General features: G+C 40.6%; 1 protein-coding gene across 7 annotated transcripts in view; it reads left to right on the forward strand.

Moving 5' to 3' along the window:
* Window positions 1–13,341, forward strand: part of LOC113879958 — a 77,647-nt gene extending 64,306 nt beyond the window's left edge. For 6 of the 7 annotated variants that reach the window (XR_003507540.1, XR_003507542.1, XR_003507539.1 and 3 more), the window contains one exon: window positions 10,829–13,341. Coding sequence is in view for 2 of the 7 variants with exons in the window: in XM_027521870.1 (XP_027377671.1) it covers window positions 10,829–11,050 (222 nt within the window). In the remaining 5 variants the exon portion in view is untranslated. The remainder of the gene's footprint in view (window positions 1–10,828) is intronic. The other variant, XM_027521874.1, reaches the window with a different exon arrangement.
* The last annotated feature ends 12,359 nt before the right edge of the window (window positions 13,342–25,700 follow it).

Here is a 25,700-nt window from a genome sequence, read left to right on the forward strand (position 1 = left end):
CACTGAATAGGTAGGATTGTTTGCAACAGGGGTCCTAACACTTTCCTGTGTGTTACGATTCTCCCAAAGAGTGTTGCTTCCCTGGTGGCTCAGTTGGTAAAGAATCTGCGGGCAACGCAGGAGACCTGGGTTCTATCCCTCAGTTTGGAAGATCCCCTGGAGAAGGGAAAGGCTCCCCACTCCAGTATTCTGGCCTGGAGAATTCCAGGGACTTGTATAGTCCATGGGGTCGCAAAGAGTCAGACGTGACTGAGCAATTTTCACTTTAATGTATTTGATCAGCAAAACCCTTTTATAAAGGATGCGTCCATGCATGCTTGCTAAGTCACTTCAGTCATACCCAGCTCTTTGTGACCCTATGGACTGTAACCTGCTAGGCTCCTCTGTCCATGGGATTCTCCAGGCAAGAATACTGGAGAGGGTTACCATGCTGTCCTCCAGGTTTATGAAGGATAACCTTGTAGAATCAGTGTTCCAGGGAGTAACCTTTAGGAAGCATGCATTCACATCTTCTAAGATGGCTCACACCTGTGGGGAGAATCTAGTTATTCTCTGTGTTGTATAGTAAGGAGTCTCTTTGTTATAATTTATTAAACCCTGTATGTCTGGCATCAACATTAATTATGTGATGGCTTGAAGCCAACAAGAAGGTTCATGTAGCCATCACCAAAGAGTTAAGTAAGTTGTCCAGCTGTTGATGGTCTGGTTAAATCATCTCTGAGTTGTTGGCATATCTCCCAGAACAGGTACTCATTAAAAAAAAGAACAAACTGGATTTTACTACTGAGATTACACTGTGTTTTCACAAACTAGGGATAGTTCCATCATAACTCCTTGCATGTACCCAGAAATGTCACAGAAAAGCAGATGTGTACCTAAGCTGGTGTTGGAAAGTCCTGTCCTCCGCCCCTCCCCCCATTCCCCATTGAGGTGCATATTTGCTCAGTCGTGTCTGACTCTGCGACTCCACGGACTGTAGCCCACCAGGCTCTTCTGTCCATGAGATTTTCCAGGCAACAATACTGGAGTGGGTTGCCATTTACTCCTCTGGGGGATCTTCCTGATCCAGGGATGGAACCTGAGTCTCCGGCATTGGCAGGCTGATTCTTTACCACTGGGCCCCCTGGGAAGCCCATCCCATTGACAGCACGGCCCTACTTGTTTCCCACCACACTGAGGTCCAGATGGTGGTGGCTGTGGCAGATCTTGGCTCCTCCTCTGGCTATTCATGAAGGTGACCGGAGGTTGGCGGTGTGTACCACAAAGGTCAGCCCAGCAGGGATCTTAAACACACCTTTGCTTATAAACATCTCCTCTTGAAGCTCTTGCCAGAGCTGTGCATTAATGCCAAATGCTAATTCTTGCTGGGGACGTGATGTCTTATAAATGTTATGAAAGAATATCATCTTTCTTGTAGAAGTGAAGGTACTTTTAAGGCCACGTTAGGCAAAGGATTAGTTTCCCAAGTCACATCTATAGGTCACGTGGTTGCCTACCAGTGGCTTCTTTGCTAAAAACCCCACCCTGTCCCCTCCTGGTGACACAAGAGTTGGAAGAAACTCTCAAATGGAAGAAAGAAGAGAACTGACATTTGAAAGATGGGGAGAGATGAAAAATACACAAACAAGAAGCCTAAACATAAAACAACCCCATCACCCATGCTAACATTTGTCATCTTTTCTCCATAGTCCTGCAAGTCTGGCCAAGACACGGGACTCATTGGGTTGTGTCTCTGAACTAAAAATAGTAGAGTGGATTCAACTTTGGGAGGTCTCAAAGCCTTTTTTTCTCATCTCCTTTGTAAACATATTGTTGACACCATATGCGTTTCTCAGCTTTGCAACTACAAGGCGTTTAGCCCGAGGAAAGGGCTTCACTCTCCCGCCCTTGGAGGAAAGAACAGAAGTTCAGCAGAGTTAACCGAGGTCTACCCACCGCTTGTCTGGTTTGTTATGGAGTTGAATATTTCTCCCTTCTCTATTCTTTGAAATGTTTTGAATTAAAATAGCTTACTCAAGGTCACTGAAGGCATATGGTCCTGCTCAAAACTTTAAACAAAACATTAGTTTTTACAACCTTTTGTAATTTGGTATTGTATACAACATGGTTATATGCAGAGTTTCTGTAATCTTTTCAGTGGGTGACAGAAATATGAGAAGCAAATTTATAAGCCATTTAGTGAAGCATTTAATCAATTTCATGCATAGGAAATAACTCCGATGGCTTTGCTTTATCAATCTTTCTCTCCAGGAGAGCTCCAGTCCACATGATCTCCAAACGCCGGCTGGGGGTGGAGGTGGGGACACGGGGGTGGCAGGGAGCAGGGTCAGGGCCGAGGAGGGGTGGGCGTGTTCGCACACCTTGTGATGCACTTCAAATGTCAGGGATGTCTGAAGTCTGCCTAACAGTGCTGCCAGCATCTCAGCTTTCTGGAGGCTGTTAATGTATTTCCAAAAGTAAGCACGGGTCTAATGTTTAGAGGAAGTTTTCAAGGCCTTTTACTGCAAAGTTATTCATTAAACACCCTTTTCCCAGAGTGACCCTCATGTGCTCAGCATGGCAGACTGTTCAACTTTTTGGCTCAAAGAAATATTCAGTGGCGATTACTTTCAAACACATGAAAAATAAAACAACTTACGTGAAAACTTACTTCTGAGACTTGAATGAGTCAAAGCAAGGTGACCAAAATAACTGAAAACCCACTAAAGTGGACTGTCACAGTGGAGATAGTCGAGCATTTTTCAGAATACTTGAGCTGTCTTTCAGGGTTCATGTTCTGATGCTCTTCTGAATTGCTTAAAAGATTAATCCAGCTCTTGGCTGCATAGTGGGTTAATATTTTCTTTTCCGTTATATGCTAGAAGCCCTCTTATAGCACTTTACCATAAACACCATCAAGTTTTTAAGTGAAAAAGTCCTAAGGGATCAAAAGAAGATCTTGTGATAATCACTATCTGCTAAACTATATTGAAATTGCATCAGCTCTGCCTTGTCCTCAAAAATTAGAATGGATTGAAAGGTACTGCAGACATAGTTTCTAATTTGGAAAGTGATTTGCTTCCACTTATTTCTAAATCCCCCCAAAATAGTTGAATGAATACATTCCAGTCTAGATTATTTGGAGCTGATTTCAAATCAGCTCAATTTCTGGATTTCATCTCAGGAAGAAATAATATTTCACATTCCCTTTTAAATAGGACATAAATGAGGATGTTCCTGCACTGGCAATTCAGGGGCATGTCTTTGGGTATTTATTTTGCCAAATTATTTAAGCTATGGCAGTTGTACCATTATTTTGAGAGCTGCTTTGGTAGTCCTACATACATTTGGTTGGAGAAGGCAATGGCACCCCACTCCAGTACTCTAGCCTGGAAAATCCCATGGACGGAGGAGCCTGGTAGGCTGCAGTCCATGGGGTTGCTAAGATTCAGACACGACTGAGCGACTTCACTTTCACTTTTCACTTCCGTGCATTGGAGAAGGAAATGGCAACCCACTCCAGTGTTCTTGCCTGGAGAATCCCAGGGACAGGGGAGCCTGGTGGGCTGCCGTCTATGGGGTCGCACAGAGTCGGACATGACTGAAGCGACTTAGCAGCAGCAGCAGCATACATTTGGTAGCTCTAACAGAGTTTGCCAATGAGGGTTTGTTTGTCTATCATCTGTTGCGATTCAACCATTAACTCCTGGATTGTACCTCACTTGATTTTTTTTAAAAAATGAACTATTTTAGAGGAAATAAAACATGTGTCATATTGTAAATATCATTATGCTCTTGATTTTTTCACTCGTCAGTGTCTTGGAGAGATTACCTTGTTAGTGGGCAGATACAGATCATACTTTGTTTCTAGATCCACATGTTATGACTAGTAAAATAGCCATATTATTCCCATATATTAGAGGTAGATTCCCTTTGACATTATAAACAGCCCTGCAGTGAATATACCTGTACACACTTCCTTATGTGTCCAAGTATTTCTCATGTGCTCCTAAGCATATTACTCATTTGCTATGAGTATTTTTCTAGCATGGCTACTTAGACTGAAGTTGCTGGATCTGCATGTTTTATATTTTAAGTTACTGGCAAATTACTTAGCAATTTTAATTTTCAGTGAAAGTCCTACCAGAATCTCTGATACAATTTTTCTCAACTCTATTTAAACCCACATGTACTCAGCCGCTTTAATTTTTTTCTTTGCCTTTGCTTCTCCAAGAAGATGGAGACTCTCCACAGTATCTTTCACTGAGTTTTCCATCTTCCAGGGCAGGTACAGCCAGGCAGCTCAATCACTGTTGCCAGATGTTTAGAAATAGAGCTGTGCATGTCCACCGAGGTGGCGAGCCATTCAGAGACTGGGCAACATCAGTCAAAAAGCCAAGCCAAATCACACCTGTTGGTACTTTTCAAATACGGCCACAAAGTCAATGACACATTTCCATTTCAAACAGGACGTTGGTGCACAGGTTCAAATGATTGTTTCAGCCAGTTTTATACCTGAGTCTTACAGACTTTTGCTATTTTAGAAGATGGCTTTGTAAAATCTGGTGTTTTCTTAGGACATAGGGCCTAGGAGGAGATTGTCCAGATAACAACTTTCTAAGAATAACTCTCCGTGCCTCCTTCACCCAGTGATTTTGCTCCTCTTACACCTGTGTCCTTTCCATTCTTACTGCTGCCTCTTTATCCAGACCCTTCTCACCAGCTCACCATTTGTAGCTCAATATTTGCTCAGCCTTGGCAGGCCCTTCTCTCTTCCATTCACTTCACCGAGCTACATCTTTACAGAGCACAAATCTGGATCTGATTTACTCTTGCTTAAAATAATTTCTTATTATCCAGACTCTTTGTCCTGTCTTTCAAAGTCCTCTGTGACAAGGGCTCCTCTGGCAGTTTTTTTTTTTGCTTGTTTTGCTAAGTAGAAGATCTAGGCAGGAGAAGGAAAAAATAAAATTTAAAAGATTGCTTGTCCCCGACCCCAAGTTGGGCTATTCCAAGTGGCTTCTACTGTCTTCCTCGAGTTCTACCAAAACCAGTGTCACCATCACTGGTGACGGGGCAGGGGGTGGGGGGAGAAAGGGACCGGTAAGAGAACAGAAAAGGGAACACAGAAGTCAGATGTTGGGCCAGCTCACAGTAACATGGCTGGATGCAGTGTAGTCAAATAAAGGTTAAACAGATTTTAATGTGTTTTCAATTCTACAGTCTAAAACAGAAAGTGAGAATGCAATCAAATTACAGCTGTATTACAATGTTCGGCTACAGCAAATCTCTAGTTGGCTCTACCCAAGCGAAGGCATCTAATCAGGAAGTGGCCGACTATCTAACCCGTGAATTGTTTGTAACTCAGAACCTTTCGGTGCAATGAAGCCAACCCCATATATATTAATAACACACTTCATCTATATTATTTAGAGTAAATCGTACGTGAAAAATGATACTTCTGGGTCTCTTAGTAGAACGTGTACATTCAGCTGATTTTGAAGATAAAAAGGATCAATCTTATATAGTTTTCTTTATCCTTTTCTGCCTGGTCCCCACTGTGACTAATGATATGCACTTATGAGTAGGCTAATGGAAGTCAGCAAAGTAATCCTGGCCTTGGGCCAACTTCTTCTTTTCTTTAAGGATAATTGTTCAATATTGGGATTGGATCTCTAAAAATCTCTAAAATTAGCTTTTAGAATGTATTTCTCAAAATGAAAAATTGGAAGCCAACTGGATGTCCAAGAGAAGTAGATTGATTCCATATACATAGCATTTCAAGATTGCAATACAAGGCTACGAAATCTGTAGCCATATTCAAAAACGAAACATACTTTTGAAGAAAGTTAAAAAGCAAAAGCAAATCCATATGTAAACTTAGCTCTACATGTGTATGGACCATGAACTTGTCAGGGTGGTAGACTTGAGAGCAATTTTATTTATTTAAAATTTCTCTTAATGTTACAATAATGAGTTATACTAGCTGTGGTGCTCTTAGTTGAGTGGTGAGAATTGGACCAGAGGAGGATAATTCCTTCTTCCCTTATCCCAGGATGGAGGCTGGAGGGGTTTCCCCAAGTAATTGAAAGCAAGGAGTAGCTTCCCCAGGTGCCCTCATGGAGCCTGGTTTAAACGAACACTTGTATGAGAAACCTGAAGCTTCAGCATAGGGTAGAATTCATCATGGCTTCCTCAGAAACTGTAAACACACCCGGCTCTCTGAATCCGACGGATTGATTGTCATATAAGGGGGCAAAGAAAGCCAGCAGATGGGATTGCCCAAGGGCTTTACTTGTCAACGAACTGTGGGAAATGGGAGGATTACTGGGAATTTAGAGATGTGCATGCATGCATGCTGTCGCTTCAGTCGTGTCCGACTCTTTGAGACACTATGGATTTTAACCCACCAGGCTCCTCTGTCCATGGGATTCTCCGGGCAAAGAATACAGGGTGTGTTGCCATGCCCTCCTCCAGGGGATCTTCCTGACCCAGAATCGAACTTGCATCTCCTGCAACTTCTGCATTACAGTTGGATTCTTTACTGCAGAGCTGCCAGGGAAGTCTTTGCTAAGTCACTTCAGTGGTGTCTGACTCTGTGCGACCCCAGAGACGGCAGCCCACCAGGCTCCCCCGTCCCTGGGATTCTCCAGGCAAGAACACTGGAGTAGGTTGCCATTTCCTTCTCCAATGCATGAAAGTGAAAAGTGAAAGTGAAGTCGCTTAGTCGTGTCCGACCCTCAGCAACCCCGTGGACTGCAGCCTACCAGGCTCCTCTGTACATGGGATTTTCCAGGCAAGAGTACTGGAGTGGGGTGCCATTGCCTTCTCCAAGGGAAGAGTCTTTAGAGATGTGCAAATGATGATTTACTTTTAAGATATTTCAAAGGTGAATTTGGAAAATGCTTGAAACTCTTGATAGTTCACGAATTAGATATTGAATTTCAACCAAAGTTGCGAGAATATTTGAGTTGGTATTTTATAACCCTTGACCAGAGGGTGATGGACATGGAGAACATTAGACTGGGAAGGAAGTTGGAGATAGAAGTTGGGCCAGCTTGGAGTCCTTATGGGTTCACTAAGAACACGATGTCACATTGCCTGGTTTTCTCTGATAAGGTGAAGGTTTAACAGGAGAGGGATATTGTAGACCTGCGCTCTTCAGACTTGACGTGTGGAGAGAACTAACTTGGGGAATCTCCAAAGTTTCTGATTCAATAAACATAAGGCTATTTTTCCCCAAGATTTCTCATTAAATTTCTTATGCAGTCTCATAAAAACAAAACAAAACAGAACAGCAGCTTTAGACATTGCATCACCAGTCACAAGATTCTTAAGAGTTTTGATTACGACCCAGATATATTTGCAATTAGCTGGATCTAGATGAAGTTAATTACTTCCACCCCTGTACAACAGAGTCAGATATGACTGAGAGACTGAACCGAACAGGACAAGCTCTATACCTTGCACGGACTTCTACTGTTGCATTTCTCAGTTTCTATCCTTGTGTGCCTTAGCGTCTCCTACCCATGCCCTCCTCACCCACACACCCACACTAGACTTTGTATGCCCAATTTCTCCTTAATTAAACACAGACTTGTCCTGTGTTTCTGAGCTTCAGCTCTCATTCGTCCATGGACATGGTATTACCGTCTCCATCTCCTTTGGCGAGGATGAAATAAGAAGCCCGGAGCAATGTCCAGAGTCTGATGTGAACTGGTGTGCTTAGGTTCTGGGCTGTTTTCTGTTAAACCTGATGTGACTTCACATCAGTCATCTGAGGTCTCTGACTCTCTGTCTCTTTCACCGATAGCAAAAAGGTTTTTAAAAATTATGAAATGCAGGGGATAGCATGGAGGAGATAAACTAAGAATTTGGAGTTATCAAATATATATAACCACTACTACTACTACTACTACTACTACTACTACTAAGTCGCTTCAGTAGTGTTCGACTCTGTGCGACCCCATGGACCGCAGCCCACCAGGCTTCTCTGTCCATGGGATTCTCCAGGCAAGAACACTGGAGTGGGTTGCCATTTCCTTCTCCAATACATGAAAGTGGAAAGTGAAAGTGAAGTCTCTCAGTCGTGTCCGACTCTTAGCGACCCCATGGACTGCAGCCTACCAGGCTCCTCCATCCATGGGATTTTCTGGGCAACAGTACTGGAGTAGGGTGCCATTGCCTTCTCCCAAATATACATTACTATATAGGAAATAGGCAAACAACAAGGACCTGCTGTATAGCACAGGGAACTCTACTTAATCTCTTGTAACCTGTAAGGGAAAGGAATCTGAATATATTGAACCTGTGTCTCCCACATTGCAGGCAGATTCGTTACTGTCTGCTGCTGCTAAGTCACTTCAGTCGTGTCTGACTCTGAGCCACCAGGAAAGCCCTATATATATGTATATGTATTTATATATGTATATGTATTTATATAAAAGTGAAACAATTTGCTGTATGCTTAGAACTAGTACAACCTTGTAAATTAACTATTACTTCCATATTACTTCCAAATTAAATTACTTCCATAAAAAGAAAAACAAAAATATGTTCCCAGGTGGCACAGTCATAAAGAATCCACCTGCCAAAGCAGGAGATGCAGGAGACATGAGTTTGATCCCTGGGTTTGATCCTGGGAAGATCCCCTAGAGGAGGAAATGGCAACCCACTCCAGTATTCTTGCCTGGAGAATTCCATGGACAGAGGAGCCTGGATAGAGTTGGACATGACTTAGCACACACGCACACAGCAGCACACAAACTTGAGAGTTTCCTTATTAGTGATAAGAAAATACATTACTGTTTAGTTTTCCAAAATTAACACCCCTAATTAATTCAACAGAACTTATTGCCATGCCAGGAATTTTTACATGAATTCTCCCCACTGGTCGTGTTTCTTATGAATGAGTGGTCCAAAACACAAGCATTGCTCACTGGTAGATGATCTGCACCCGATGCATATGCTAAATTTCCATGCCGTGGCATAATTCTAGTTGGGGACCATATTTTTCCAGTCTTACTTGCTGCTGAAGTATGTGGGAATTGATTTTTTCCATGTTGTGCAAACCTGTTGTGAAAGCCCAGTGCCGTCAGCACTGCCTCTTTGTCCCTCTTGAGAATTATAGTTTTTAACCCTCTTTGGCTTTAGCCAGAGAAAGAAGCATGTTGAATTTGCTTGCTGCCTCTGGGGCTGTCTTATCCCACTGGGATGTGGAATCAGCCTCTGCAATGACCATCTCTTTTTACCATTCTTTGCATAAACATTCTTTCCTAAAGTGAATTTCAGAGAGAAGAGATACAGCTTCTTTTTTTTTAGGGCTAATCTGCCTAACTGAAGACTTTCACTGAAAAAAGTCACGCTAACAACATTAAGTATTCTTGTCTCAAAGATCTAGAGAAAGATGAGTTGAAAATAGTAAACATATGAGTGAGCTGGTGGGTTCAGAATATAGATTGACTGTGTGGGTTATTATTCTGACTTTACTGCCTTTTTGCTGAATGACCTTAGGTAAGTGATCTCGCCTGTGTGAGGATTAAAGGAGGCAGTCGGTTCAGAATCTATGCTGGGTGTTGTTGTTCAGTTGCTCAGTCATGTCCAACTCTTAGTGACCCAATGGACTGAAGCAAGCCAGGCCACCCTGTCCTTTACTAACTCCTGCAGTTTGCTCAAACTCATGTCCGTTGAGTTGGTGATGCCATCCAACCATCTTATATTCTGTTGTCCCCTTCTCCACCTGCCCTCAATCTTTCCCAGCATCAGGATCTTTTCCAATAAGTCAGCTTTTTGCATCAGGTGCCCCAAATATTGGAGTTCTAGCTTCAGCATCAGTCCTTCCAATGACTATTCGGGGTTGATTTCCTTTAGGATGGGCTGGTTGGATCTCCTTGCTGGTAGGAGCAGAGATCTTTGCTTTATACTCCAAATGCCTAAGAAGTTCCCTGCACATAATAGGTGCTCAGTTCATGTTTCTTGAATGAATAGCTTCCTCCAGAGTGACAGAAAATACCTAGGCTTTTCTTTAAGTTCTTTCAAAATATTTCTCCACATTCTCTGAAGCCTGCTTCGTTGGAATGTTCTTACTGTTCTCCAGCAGTTAACTAACCCCAGCATTTTGTTTACTAAGCCAGACAAAAGCTAGCGACCCAGTTAAGAGTCTAAACTCTCAATGGACTTTCCCATCATCTGAAGTGTTTATTACTTGAACTAAAGTGGATGCACAATTTGAAGCTTCAACCAAGTTTAGTCTTTTTTTTTTTTTTAACTTTTACTGTTTTCAAAACAAGATATTTTATCAATATAGCTTATATATCAAATAGAAGAAGGCTATTCCCAATATTATCTTTATCTTATAGACATAAATAACAAACAACTGCAGTAATCAAAATTTACTACAATTGTAATAGATTTTGACAGAGTTTATGTATTGTGTGCAATGCTAACATAATGCTGACTTCCAAGGATAGAGGCCAGAATTTCTACTTTGGCTATGTTAAATGGAAAAAAAAATCCACTACTGAATGTAGTTTTACTACATTCGAGATGAATTTTTATAAATAAAATTGTTTATAGCAGTTTCTAATCGGAAAATTGAAATTATCTGTGGCAATGTAACCACTAACAGCGTGTATACTATGAAAATATTTCAATAATTAATGCATGCTCCATCTAGAGTAATTGACAGGGGGTCGTAAATGTAATGGGCCATCTGTGTTTGATTTGTACATGAGAATGCTTAAAGGGATAGGCAGGTAGTTCAGGATTCCCTGGCAAAAAGATTAGTTTCAATTTCTCCAAGTAGCAGGGCCATTTACCATGTTTTTTTCCTCTTTTTTTCTCCTTCAAGTCTTTTCCAGATTTCTACTTCAGCCCCGGATTTCTCACTACTTCTCATTCCGATGCAACTCTCTTTCCAAGTTTTGATATGTATGTGAATCAACAGCAATCTTCAACAATCAGACTCAGCTCTCTGAACCATTTCAATAGCAACTTAAAAGTCACACATGTGATGAAAAAAATCAGAGGCTTACTCCAATGCTGTGATTATCATTCATTCTGCTCAGTCTGATCACTCCAAAAATTATTTTGTGAATTTTTCTTCTGTCAGTAAGCAAACAAGCTTGCTTATGTCTGTTAACAATAGGACTTCTAGGAATCATAGTAAGATTTTTGTAATTCATTCCTTTTTGAGTGGACCATAATTGTCCTATTTCTGGAAGTAAAGTGGTCTTGGTGGACATTAGAAGAGGTTCTAGAATTTTCTGTGCAGGGAAACCAAAGAGCATTGCCTGGAACACTGTGCTGTGATTCAGACCCAATTCATCCAAAAACACATATTCAACTGGAATTTACTATTTACCTTCTGCTGGATAATGTGCTAAACAGTGATCATGTTGAAAGCCATGTGCCTGGTTGGTTGAACTAAACCAACAAGGTCTCTGCCCTCAGGAATCTCACATTCTAGTAAATGCAACTTCTTCCTTTGATATCTCATAGGCACCATAAGCTCTATGCCTAGAAGACTAAATATGCCATCTCTCCTGACCACCTTACCCCTTTCCTTCTGTATTGCCTATTTTGGAAAAATATGCAACCATCTACCAAATTGCCCAAGTACAATTCTCCTAGACTCTTCCTTTCCTTTTTCTCCTTCACAAAAGCGATTCACCATTTCTGTCAATGCCAGCTGCTGACCACTGCATGACTCTGCTTCCACACTCAAAAGAATACGGAATTTTGTCTATAATATTGCAACAGATTCCAATATTATTTTCCAGCCTAGTCTTCATACTATGTATCACCAGAAGGATATTTTGAACATTAAGATGCTAATACCATGATGTAATTTCCCTGTAAAAACATCCTTGTAGTAATAACTCTACAACTGCCTTAAAGACAAAACCCAAACTTAACATGGTAGAAAGGAAGACTTTTGCTAATGTGCACTGGACCTGACTCTATAGGACCACCTCTGGCCACCTATCCTGCTCTCTAGTTACACAGAAGTGTATTCTCTGAGCACATCCGAATACCTCAGTGCCTTTGAACATGCAATTTCCTCTGCCTGGAATGCTTGGAATTGTTTCTTCTATTCCCTTGGGCAACCTCTCTCCACCTATCAAACTCATCTCAGACAGATGATGCCTTTCGTCGACAGCTTCTCTTCCCTGACGTTTGCCTGGGTTATCAGTGGCCTTTCTGGGGGAATATTCCAGGTCCCCTCCATGGCAGTATGGCTCAGATCTGTGTCTTACTTCAGGTGGCCACCAGTGCCTTATGTGGCAGATGTGTTGAGGAGGAAGTGTTGAAGGACCTTCACAACGTGTCCAGCACAAGCTAAGTTTGGTCCAAGACAGGACAGAGTTTAAAGGCAGGTCTCAAGAGTCATTGTCTTTTTTAAGTCAGGTTGGCAGCAGAGCGGTTACTCTTTTTTTTTTCCTCCCACGCTGTTGTTTATTCAGAATGTATTCTTTTTTGGACATGATTTCTTTCTCCTGGACATGAGTCAACATTTCAGAAAGTAGACCCTAGTCCTCTCTTTTCCAGGCTAATTTTTCTTAAATGTTTTTTGCTTTTAAATATTTCTTAATATTCAGTTATGTCATATATTAACAAATATATTTTAATTGCCTTCACCTGGGCCTTTCATGGTTTCCAAAAGCCTCTAAGATGCAAGAAACTATTTAAATTACTTTTATCTTAACTGTTGTTTTCTTTTGTATTCCATTCATAGTTTTTTTTTTTTTAAGTTTGCGCTATGTGATATGAAAAAGTACCCAAATAGCTCAATGCTGTCTAATTAAAAACCTATGCTTCCTCCATGTCTAGTATAAAGCACTTTTATGTGTGGTTAATTTTTATCATTATGCTTTTAAAAAATAAAAAATAAGACATAGTCTAAGAATATTTATTGGTATTACATTGGATTCATAAGTTATTATAGAATAATTTCTTTTGCATTTAGATGTGAGGATTCTTTTTAAATGCCTGGGTTTTGTTTTTGTTTAATTATGTCCATTTGTTGTTTTTTTTAAATTGGTTTTTATTGAGTATCTTAATTTTTGAAAAAAAGTTAATCAGTTCCATTGTGGCATTCTATATATTGCTAACTGACCATATGAAAAAAATAATACAGGACAACTATCCAACTATTCATGTATTTGACATTGTAAAGGTAATATCTGAATTTTTAGGATATATTTTTATTTTTTTCAGATACATTTTTGTTTTTGAACAGACACAGCCCCTGTCTTTCTGTCCTGTGGAAATGAAGGAAACGCCAGCTACCCTTCTGATTTTAATCAGAAAATATAAATATAAAATATGAATTCAATAAATATCTAAGCTTGGCTTTTACTATTTCCAGAACATGTGTTCACTATCTTTTACTAAATAAAGCATACTTTAGGAGTGATAAGAAAAAAAGAAAACTTTAAAAATTGTTAATGAACATGGTTAACATTTGTACTGAAGCAAAAGCATAGTTTAAGATAAAACGCAGTTACCCCAGGAAGAAAATGCAGTCCGTGGTCAAGGAACCTGCGTCTGTGGTTGTTTTAAATGTTGCTGAGTGTGACCTGCTCTGTAGATGTGGCTGGAAGGAGACAGAGGATGGGGACATGGGTCATCCTTCGTTTCTCTTTATGCTCCAGGCTTAGGAGGTTGATATTTGCCTTCAACATATTGAACTAGTGGTTCTTGATTCATCCTAATGATCAGAAGAATTTTAATGTATTTTTCTGTATATCTAAACACTAAAAAACAATATTAGCTAGAGTCCCTGCCACCCAGATGTTCAGAGTTCAAAGCAAATAACAACATGACAGGCCAGAGGCAACTGAGCCATCTATCAAACAAATGCATGGCCTGATGAGACAGCAGATTAAAAGGCTTAACTGAGGAGAGTTTCAGCTGGTGGAGATAAGTGTCCGACTGTGTTTTCCACCAAAATGTAGTTGCTTCTATTGTTTTTTGATACTATAAGAGCAATGTATACTCATTAAAAAGAAAAATTAGAATATACAAAGCAAAACTAAGACACCCTCAAAGTGAATTTTCCCTTTCGCCACAAATCAGCTATTGTGATTGCACTACTATATATTCTTGTAAATAAATAAAATTGCATCTTATACTACATACACTTTGTAACCAGCCTTTTCCATTTAATATATCATCAGATATATCCTCATTACTAGACTGACTTACTTAGTCTCATTTTTATGACCTCAAGTTATTCCATTTCTGAATTTACTGATGTGTATTTCAAAGATTCACATTTATGATAGGTTCTGGTTGTTTCTAACTCCTTTATTTGAAGACGTTGCTTTAAAATATGTAGAGTAAGATGTCTTGATTGGTATAATCATCTCAAATGTTTGTGTGCTAGAATAAGAAACTTGTTTATTAAGAAAGTATGTGGCAACCTGCGTGGGAGGGGAGTTTGGGGGAGAATGGATACATGTACATGTTTGGCTGAGTCCTTTTGCTATTCATCTAAATCTATCACAATATTGTTAATCAGCTATACCCAGATACAAAATAAAAAGTTTAAAAAAAGCACATTACATGCTGCACATCAGTTCATTTATCACCTTTAAAAATTGAAACATACAGAAAACTGAGACTAAGATATAACTACTTCAAGTTGGCATGATTCTTTATTGAAAAAATTGGAATGCTATATTTTAAAAACAAACCAGTCCAACATTTAAGAGTGATGGTAAAAAAGTTTGGAAGGCGAGGTGGATGTTTCAAGGATATTAGCTTAAGAGTTGACTTTAGAGGGCTTCCCTGGTGGCTCAGCAGTAAAGTATCTGCCTGCAATGCGGGAGAATGGGTTCAATCCTGGGTCAGGAAGCTTCCCTGAAGAAAGATCGGCAACCCACTCCAGAATTCTTGCCTGGGAAAATCCATGCACAGAGGAGCCTGGTGGGTTACAGTCCACGGGGTCGAAAGAGTCAGACATGACTTTGCAACTAAACAACAACAATACAAGACTTTGGAGGCAAATAGACAGCTGAAAAGTGAAAGTGAAAGTCGCTCAGTCGTGTCTGACTCTTGGTGACCCTGTGGACTATACAGTCCACGGAATTCTCCAGGCCAGAATACTGGAGTGGGTAGCTGTTCCCTTCTCCAGGGGATCTTCCCAACCCACGGATCAAACCCAGGTCTCCTGCATTGCAGGTGGATTCTTTACCAGCTGAGCCACAAGGGAAGCCCAATAGACAGCTGATGGAATCTTACCTTTCCAACTGGATCTGGTCATGATCACAGGGGCCCAGACTACACGCAGGGGAGAATACCTAGCATCATACTTGGCACCCTGTAGGCCTAGGAGAGTTGGTATCTGTGTAAATGAAATGGAAGAACTAGGGTCTCAGAATGTGAGGAAGGGCAATGTAAATATGGAGGGGGAGATGGCAAGAATGTGAAGGAAATGCTCAAATGACTCTTTGTGCCTGAGAAATGGGGCGAGAATTTGGTGATGGAAGGAGGAGAGAGAAAATGCCACCAAAGTGCCATATTGCAACAGAACAACGGTTAGATGGTGAGGAGGTCAGCAGCTAAAGCATGGCATTCATGGTGATAATAACAGCAGCTTATGCTTATACTTACACAGTACTCAGTATGTGCCAGACAACAAGACCTGTGAGACTAAGTATTTATACTCTAAGTACATTCACTTTTTAATTCTCACCATCCCCTATCTGACCTACCTCCCACACCTGCTGTAAGGATTAAATAGGTTAATCTTTGCCAAGCGCTTAAAATAGTGTTCCATAAATGTTTCTAAGTAAAGTCCTCCTTTTACTGAGGCCCAGAGAAGTCAAGACTCTTGTCTGAGACAACACGGTTAGCCAACAGCAGGAGTGGGATTGGGATCTGGCCATCTGCACCAGAGCCCATTCTTCCTTGGAGACATCCCTGGAAACACAGGACAGCGATCAGGAACAGCTGCCTCTGCCCTGACTTTATTTCACCTGGAAGAGAATGGCCAAAGCATGCTTCCTTCCTCCACAGGAATGGTCCTTAAAGCTGACGCTTTCCGGACACTCACTGGACAGCTGGCGGCTACATTACGGCTGCCTATCTTGCCTCCTTCCATCCACTCCATCCTCTTTGGGGTGAACTTGGTGGGGAGGGCACTCTCTTGAGAAGTTTGGTGTAATATTATTTAGTGAGATGGAAATGAAATAGAGAACCAGCTTATCGGAATGTCACCATTACAAGGAAAGGATTTAACATTTCTCATACATACTCGATGTTTTCAAGACCATTGAATTAAGACTGGGCTAGCGACTTCCCTTTCTTGTCCTTTTCCCAACTCCAATTCCCCTTGGGTGGCTTCCACCACTCAGTTAGTTCCCACCCCATCACCCTGGCCCTACTATAACTATAGGGATAATAACAGTAATGCTGTGAGCTCATGGCTGTGGAGTTCTTATTATGTGTCAGGCACACTCATTCATTTAATCCTCACAGCAGCTTTGTGAAGGAAGAACTTTTTTTTCACCTGCTTTATATATGAAGAAACTGAAGTTTGGGAAAAGAGTTGGCATTGGAGCCCAGCTCTATGTTGCTTAAATCTGATGTCGCACCTTCTCCTCTAACAGAATCCCCTTTCAGTCAGTTCAGTTGCTCAGTCCCCATGGACTGCACTATGCCAGGCCTCCCTGTCCATCACCAACTCCCGGAGCCTACTCAAACTCGTGCCCATTGAGTCAATGATGCCATCCAACCATCTCATCCTCTGTCGTCCCCTTTTCCTCCTGCCTTCAATCTCTCCCAGCATCAGGGTCTTTTCCAGTGAGTCAATTCTTCGCATCAGGTGGCCAAAGTATTGGAGCTTCAACTTCAGCATCAGCCCTTCCAATGAATATTCAGGACTGATTTCCTTTAGGATGGACTGCTTGGATCTCCTTGTAGTTCAAGGGACTCTCAAGAGTCTTCTCCAACACCACAGTTCAAAAGCATCAATTCTTCTGCGCTCAGCTTTCTTTATGGTCCAACTCTCACATCCATACACAGCTACTGGAAAAACCATAACTTTGACTAGATGGAACTTTGTCAGCAAAGTAATGTCTCTGCTTTTTAATATCCTGCTAGGTTGGTCATAGCTTTTCTTCCAAGAAGTAAGCATCCTTTAATTTCATGGCTGCAGTCACCATCTGCAGTGATTTTGGAGCCCAAAATGATAAAGTCTCTCACTGTTTCCATTGTTTCCCCATCCATTTGCCATGAAGTGATGGGACCAGATGCCATTATTTTTGCTTTTTGAATGTTGAGTTTTAAGCCAACTTTTTCACTCTCCCCTTTGACCTTCATCAAGAGGGTCTTCATTTCCTCTTCACTTTCTGCCATAAGACTGGTGTCATCCGCATATCTAGGGTTATTGATACTTGTTCCATATCTGGTTCTTTCTCCTGGCAGTCTTGATTTCAGCTTGTGCTTCATCCAGCCTGGCATTTCACATGATGTACTCTGCATAGAAGTTAAATAAGCAGGGTGACAATATACAGCCTTGATGTACTCCTTTCCCAATTTGGAAGCAGTCTGAACTGTTGCTTCTTAACTTGCATACAGATTTCTTAGGAGGCAGGTAAGGTGGTCTGGTGTTTCCATCCCTTGAAGAATTTCCCACAGTTTGTTGTGACCCACACGGTCAAAGCCTTTGGCATAGTCAATAAGTCAGAATTTTCTGGAATTCTCTTGTTTTTTCTATGATCCAACGGATGTTGGCAATTTGTTCTCTGGTTCCTCTGCCTTTTCTAAATCCAGCTTGAACGTGGTTCACATACTGTAGAAGCCCGGCTTGGAGAATTTTGAGCATTACTTTACTGACATGTAAGATGAATGCAATTGTGCGGTAGTTTGAAAATTCTTTGGCATTGCCTTACTTTGGGATTGGAATGAAAACTGGCCTTTTCCAATCCTGTGACCACTGCTGAGTTTTCCAAATTTGCTGATATATTGAGTACAGCACTTTCACAACATCATCTTTTAGGATTTGAAGTAGCGCAACTGGAATTCCATCACCTCCACTAGCTTTGTTCATAGTGAAGCTTCCTAAGGCCCACTTGACTTTGCATTCCAGGATGTCTGGCTCTAGGGCAGTGATCACACCATCGTGGTTATCTGGGTCATGAAAACCTTTTTTGTATAGTTCTTCTGTGCATTCTTGCCACCTCTTCTTAATATCTTCTGCTTCTGTTAGGTCCATAGTGTTTCTGTCCCTTATTGTGCCCATCTTTGCATGAAATAAATGTTCCCTTATGATCTCCAATTTTCTTGAAGCGATCTCGAGTCTTTCACATTCTATTATTTTCTTCTATTGCTTTGCACTGATCACCAAGGAAGGCTTTCTTATGTCTTCTTGCTATTTTTTGGAACTCTGCATTCAAATGGGTATATTTTCCATTTCTCCTTTGCCTTTAGTTCTCTTCTTTTCTCAGCTATTTGTAAGGCCTCCTCAGACTACCATTTTGCCTTTTTGCATTTCTTTTTTTTTTGGAGACAGTCTTGATCACTGCCTCCTGTTCAGTGTCACTAACCTCCGTCCATAATTCTTCAGAGTCTGTGTCTATCAGATCTAATCCCTTGAATCTGTTTGTCACTGCCACAGTATAATCATAAGGCATATGATTTTGGTCATACCTGAATGGTCTAGTGATTTTCCCTACTTTCTTCAATTTAAGCTTGAATTTTGCAACAAGGAGTTCATGATCTGAGCCAGTCAGCTCCTGGTCTTGTTTTTGCTGACAGTATAGAGCTTCTCCATCTTTGGCTGCAAAGAATATAATCAATCTGATTTCGATACTGACCATTTGGTGTTGTTCATGTGTAGAGTCGTCTCTTGTGTTATTGGAAGAGGGTATTTGCTATGACCAGTGCGTTCTCTTGGCCAAACTCTGTTAGGCTTTGCCCTGCTTCATTTTGTACTCCAAGGCCAAACTTGCCTGCTACTCCAGATATCTCTTGACTTCCTACTTTTGCATTCCAGTCCCCTATGATGAAAAGGACATCTTTGTTGGGTGTTAGTTCTAGAAGGTCTTGTAGGTCTTCATAGAACCGATCAACTTCAGCCTCTTTGGCATTAATGGCTGCTGCATAGACTTGGATTACGGTGATGTTGAATGGTTTGCCTTGGAATCCCCCTTAGCATTCAGTTTTCCACCATCACCTAAGTTTTGAAGATACTTGGGTTGATGTGCATAGGTTTCCCAGAGTTAGATACTCTGGCAAGTTTTATACCTTCCATATTAAAAAAAAAATCCTACACATATTTAAAGAAGTTCTATCAATGGGCAAAAAGCTGTGCTCTGTACTTTTGGAATACTAACAATAAAGAGGAAGAGATTCTAATTTTGTGAGATAATGTATATGTAAATATTTATAAAACAAATAATGCAACTCTATAACTGTGACACTTATTCAGCTACAATACAAGAATAGTAGTTGAATAAGTACAACTATAAAAATGTAGTAGCTGAATAGTAAAATATGTACTATGTGAGACAGTCAAGCAAACTTTGTACTCAGACAAAAAACTATATCCTGAGATTATCTTTATTGTTTAAGAAATAACAATTGAAAGTAAATTTAAAATACTCAAACTAAAAAGTAACAAAATAAAACTAAAGAAGGAGGTAGTTAGTAAAGATTAAAAACTAAAATTTATGGAGTAGAAAACAAACATAAAAATGGGTAGGTAAAATCAAAATTAGGTGCTTTGAAAGATTAATGAACTAAATATATCCTGGTAAAGCGTGGTTAGAGAGAAAGTTATATAAATACAGCTCTGTAAAGGAGACATAATCATAGATACGGAGAAGAGAAAACTCTCTGGTGGGTATTATGTGCAGATCTATTGAAATAATTATGGAAAACTGAAGGCAGTGGATAATTTCCTAGTAAAAATACCAAAAGTGATCATTTAAAGAACCATGAATAGATCAATTATTATTGACACTGGAGAGTAAAAGATCTATTGTTAAAAAAGGCACCAGACCTAAACGGTTTTATAGATGAATTCCTTATTAAAAATCAGTTTCAATGTGATAAAAAATCTATTCAACCATAAAAAGGAAAGGTAGTAAAATTATTTTGTGAAGATTGCTTCTAAAGACAGCACAGAATTTGAAGACCAATTTCTACCAAAAATTATAAGCAAAATGTTAGCAAATCAAATCCATCAGTATATCAGAAGTGTATGACACCATTACTAGAGTCTATTACTAGAATGTAAGAATGTATGTTCAGTTTTATATAAATTGTGGGAAGGCTCCAATCATTTACAATGGATGCAATGGTGGCCAACAAAGTCTTAATGTGCAACTCTTAAACGCTAATTCTTGAACAGTTTGGAAACTGTAGGAGTGAGGTGAGGATAGAAGGTGGACATTGGGAAAAAAGGGCGAGGTCATTTAGCTTTAAGCAATTGCACTCATTGCTTGTGCTTATTTAATTTGTAGAATGTGCAAATTGAAGAGAGGCGTGATCAATTAGGAAAGAACCTGTAAAGAATACCAACCGTGTTCTAAGCACTTGCTAGGTGCTCTGCATAAAATATCATCAATGGTTTAATCAGGCCTGTGTTAACATGCAGAACACACCTGTGCACAGGCACTTCAATAAGGAACTTAATAAGGAGGAACTTAATAAGGAACTTCTCAAGGAACAAAGTCAACTTATTTTATATATAACTTATTATATATATAATACCGTACATATATACAAGTGAAGTGAAGTGAAACTCACTCAATCGTGTCTGACTCTTTGCAACCTCATGAACTATACACTTCTTGGAATTCTTTAGGCCAGAATACTGGAGTGGGTAACCTTTCCCTTCTCCAGGGGATCTTTCAAACCCAGGGATTGAACCCAGGTCTCCTGCATTGTAGGTGGATACTTCACCACTGAGTCACAAGGGAAGCCAGTATGAATATAAATATATATATTATGTTTTATATGTAACTTATTTTATATATAACATATTAATTAAGGAACAAAATGCAACATATTATTTTAAAAATGTTGGTTAGGAGAGGGGCTTTTACATACACCATTATTATGGAAATTGACTACACATAAGCACTTCAAATACTTTATATATAATATATATAAAGTACAATCACATATAAATATATAATATATATAACATATTTGAAATGTTTATATATGTAATATTTTATGTATTATATATAAATATACATATAAAATACATTTTATATATAATATATATTATGGAAATTGACTACAAAAAAACAGTTCAAATACTTCATTGACAGATGTCATTCATGAGACAAGAGAGACAGTAATTTTAGCTGACACATGAGTTCATAGACCCTGACATTCCTTTACAAGCCCATTAGGATGGTTTTACTGGTTACAGCCACAGAGAACTAATACTCACTCTGTAAAGACATCCCTGCTTATTGTGACCTTCTCAAGCAATCTTGATTGGGTAAGTGCCTGCTGGTTGTAGCATCTCTGAAAGAGGACCTTCTAAGCTCACAATGCCAGGGCACAAGTTTCTTTGCTCTCCAGCACAGCTCTGTACGGAGCCCCTTGGGGTCCTGGGGGAGGAGAGTGGATCTCAAGTGGAGGGAGGAGATCTCTGGACATATTTTTGCAGGAAGCAGTCTCCCATTATGGCCCCTGGAGGATGCTTTCTCCTTTATGTGTCTCTGGCATAGCCTGTGAGCTGCTTTGTAGGTTTCTGTTTATCTTCAGATAGGGGATTCTGTGCTACAGTTATCCTCCCTTGCAGACCTGGTGCCTTCCTATGGGGAGGGGAGAACTCTTTTCTCTGAAGAGCAACAGAGTAGAGCTCTGGTCCAAAGATATTGCTAAGAGAATTTAAACAAAGTAAGCTGCGGACACCTCAGATGCTAGACTTGGTAACTTAACAAGGTGGAGTAACAACTATTAGGTCAGTGACGGTAAGCCTATCCTATAAACAATGATTATAAGATTTAAACAGGGCTTTGCCTCCCAACAACTATGTCAGCAACCAGTGGGTGATAGCTACGGAGCTACCCTGTCTTTCTGCTTCATCACTTAAAGTGACAGGATCCAGCCTTCCACTCTGCATCTATCATAAAGACACATTGATTTCCTTTCTGGAGAAACACATATTTCTTTTCTCCGGCTAAAAAGATAAATCTGACAGATTTTAATCAAATGTAGTTGTTCACAACTGCAGAAATGTGTTCAGTGCACACAGGAAAACAAAAATACACCAGCAACTAAAGAAAGAGTTTGGTGGCCAGGTTTATTTGTAGAAAACACTTGTATTAACACTCATGCACGTGCACACACATGTGCACTCTCTCTCTCTCACAGGGCAGTAAAGCCTAAGAGTTGATTATTATAAGATTCTTCAAGATAGTGTTTTGTTTGTAGTGACATCAGTAAATGTCGACCTTAGTTTAAGTTTTCACTAAAGATGTGTTCTTCAGATTCTCTGTTTAACCCTAAGATTCTGGAATATTGGGCTTTGGTCTTTAAAATGAGGTTGTTCCCAAGTTGAAACTTGGCTTTCAGAGGAAACAGCATTTGAGATGTGATATGTGATATTTGAGATCTGACAGGTTTGTGTGGTATATAGTCAATCCTAAAGGAAATCAACCTTGGATATTCATTGGAAGGACTGATGCTGAAGCTAAAGCTCCAATACTTTGGCCACCTGATATGAAGAGCTGACTCATTGGAAAAATCCCTGATGCTGGGAAAGATTGAAGGCAAAAGGAGAAGAGGGCAACAGAGGATGAGATGGTTGGATGGCATCACTGAATCAATGGACACGAGTTTGACCAGACTCCAAGAGACAGTGAAGGACAGGGAAGCTTGACATGCTGAAGTCCAAAGAGTTGAACACCTTGGCAACTGAACAACAATAACAGCAACAAATGGAAGGATGAAGCATCTTCATGTCCTTATCCAATAGGTTCTCATAATGTTATTTTTGTTCCTGACTTGGCTAAGATTTGGCTAAATGCACTGTGGAGCATTTGCATTATTTCATAAATTTATATATTGATTTTGAGTAGCTCAAATTTTTCTTTTCAATGTATCTAAGGGAGCCATGCCCAAGGCCAGGGGCGGCAGCTGGGAGGAGCTACCCCACATCCAAGGAGCAGTGGCTGCACGGGTGCAGGAGGGCCTAGAGGAGCTACTCCACATTCGAGGTCAGGAGGGGCAGCGGTGAGGAGATACCCCTTGTCCAAGGTAAGGAGCAGTGGCTGCACTTTGCTGGAGCAACCGTGAAGAGATACCCCACATCCAAGGTAAGAGAAACCCAAGGAAGACAGTAGGTGTTGCAAGAGGGTATCAGAGGGCAGACACACTGAAACCATAATCACAAACAACTAGTCAATCTAATCACACTAGGACCACAGCCTTGTCTAACTCAATGAAACTCAGCCATGCCCGTGGGGCCACCCAACACGGGTGGGTCACGGTGGAAAGGTGTGACAGAATGTGGTCCACTGGAGAAGGGAATGGCAAACCACTTCAGTGTTCTTGCCTGGAGAACCCCATGAACAGTATGAAAAGGCAAAATGATAGGACACTGAAAGAGGAACTCCCCAGGTCAGTAGGTGCCCGATATGCTACTGGAGATTAGTGGAGAAATAACTCCAGAAAGAATGAAGGGATGGAGCCAAAGCAAAAACAATACCCAGTTGAGGATGTGACTGGTGATAGAAGCAAGATTCGATGCTGCAAAGAGCAATATTGCATAGGAACCTGGAATGTCAGGTCCATGAATCAAGGCAAATTGGAAGTGGTCAAACAGGAGATGGCAAGAGTGAATGTCAACATTCTAGGAATCAGCGAACTAAGATGGCCTGGAATGGGTGAATTTAACTCAGATGACCATTATATCTACTACTGCAGGCAGGAATCCCTTAGAAGAAATGGAGTAGCCATCATGGTCAACAAAAGAGTCTGAAATGCAGTACTTGGATGCAATCTCAAAAACGACAGAATGATCTATGTTCGTTTCCAGGGCAAACCATTCAATATCACAGTAATCCAAGTATATGCCCCAACCAGTAAAGCTGAAGAAGCTGAAGTTGAACGGTTCTGTGAAGACCTACAAGACCTTTTAGAACTAACACCCAAAAAAGATGTCCTTTTCATTATAGGGGACTGGAATGCAAAAGTAGGAAGTCAAGTAACACCTGGCTGCTGCTGCTGCTAAGTCGCTTCTGTCGTGTCTGACCCTGTGCAACCCAATGGACGGCAGCCCACCAGGCTTCCCCATCCCTGGGATTCTCCAGGCAAGAACACTGGAGTGGGTTAGTAACACCTGGAGTAACAGGCAAATTTGGCCTTGGAATACAGAATGTAGCAGGGCAAAGGCTAATAGAGTTTTGCCAAGAGAACGCACTGGTCATAGCAAACACCCCTCTTCCAACAACACAAGAGAAGACTCTACACATGGGACATCACCAGATGGTCAACCTTGAAATCAGATTGATTATTTTCTTTGCAGCCAAAGATGGAGAAGCTCTATACAGTCAGCAAAAACAAGACTGGGAGCTGACTGTGGCTCAGATCATGAACTCCTTATTGCCAAATTCAGACTTAAATTGAAGAAAGGAGAGAAAACCACTAGACCATTCAGGTATGACCTAAATCAAATCCCTTATGATTATACAGTGGAAGTGAGAAATATATTTAAGGGGCTAGATCTGATAGATAGAGTGCCTGAGAAATATGGACGGAGGTTCGTGACATTGTACAGGAGACAGGGATCAAGACCATCCCCATGGAAAAGAAATGCAAAAAAGCAAAATGGCTGTCTGGGGAGGCCTTACAAATAGCTGTGAAAAGAAGAGAAGTGAAAAGCAAAGGAGAAAAGGAAAGATATAAGCATCTGAATGCAGAGTTCCAAAGAATAGCAAGGAGAGATAAGAAAGCCTTCCTCAGCAATCAATGCAAAGAAATAGAGGAAAACAACAGAATGGGAAAGACTAGAGATCTCTTCAAGAAAATTAGAGATACCAAGGGAACATTACATGCAAAGATGGGCTTGATAAAGGACAGAAATGCTATGGACCTAACAGAAGCAGAAGATATTAAGAAGAGGTGGCAAGAATACACAGAAGAACTGTACAAAAAAGATCTTCATGACCAAGATAATCATGATGATATGATCACTGACCTAGAGCCAGACATCCTGGAATGTGAAGTCAAGTGGGCCTTAGAAGGCGTCACTATGAACAAAGCTAGTGGAGTTGATGGAATTCCAGTTGAGCTATTTCAAATCCTGAAAGATGATGCTGTGAAAGTACTACACTCAATATGCCAACAAATTTGGAAAACTCAGCAGTGGCCACAGGACTGGAAAAGGTCAGTTTGCATTCCAATCCCAAAGAAAGACAATGCCAAAGAATGCTCAAACTACCATACAATTGCACTCATCTCACATGCTAGTAAAGTAATGCTCAAAATTCTCCAAGCCAGGCTTCAGCAATATGTGAACCGTGAACTTCCTGATGTTCAAGCTGGTTTTAGAAAAGGCAGAGGAACCAGAGATCAAATTGCCAACATCTGCTGGATCATGGAAAAAGGAAGAGAGTTCCAGAAAACTATCTATTTCTGCTTTATTGACTATGCCAAAGCCTTTGACTGTGTGGACCACAATAAACTGTGGAAAATTCTGAAAGAGATGGGAATACCAGACCGCCTGACCTGCCTCTTGAGAAACC

Source organism: Bos indicus x Bos taurus, chromosome 21, assembly GCF_003369695.1.
Source record: "Bos indicus x Bos taurus breed Angus x Brahman F1 hybrid chromosome 21, Bos_hybrid_MaternalHap_v2.0, whole genome shotgun sequence".
NCBI classification, from domain to species: Eukaryota; Metazoa; Chordata; class Mammalia; order Artiodactyla; family Bovidae; genus Bos; species Bos indicus x Bos taurus.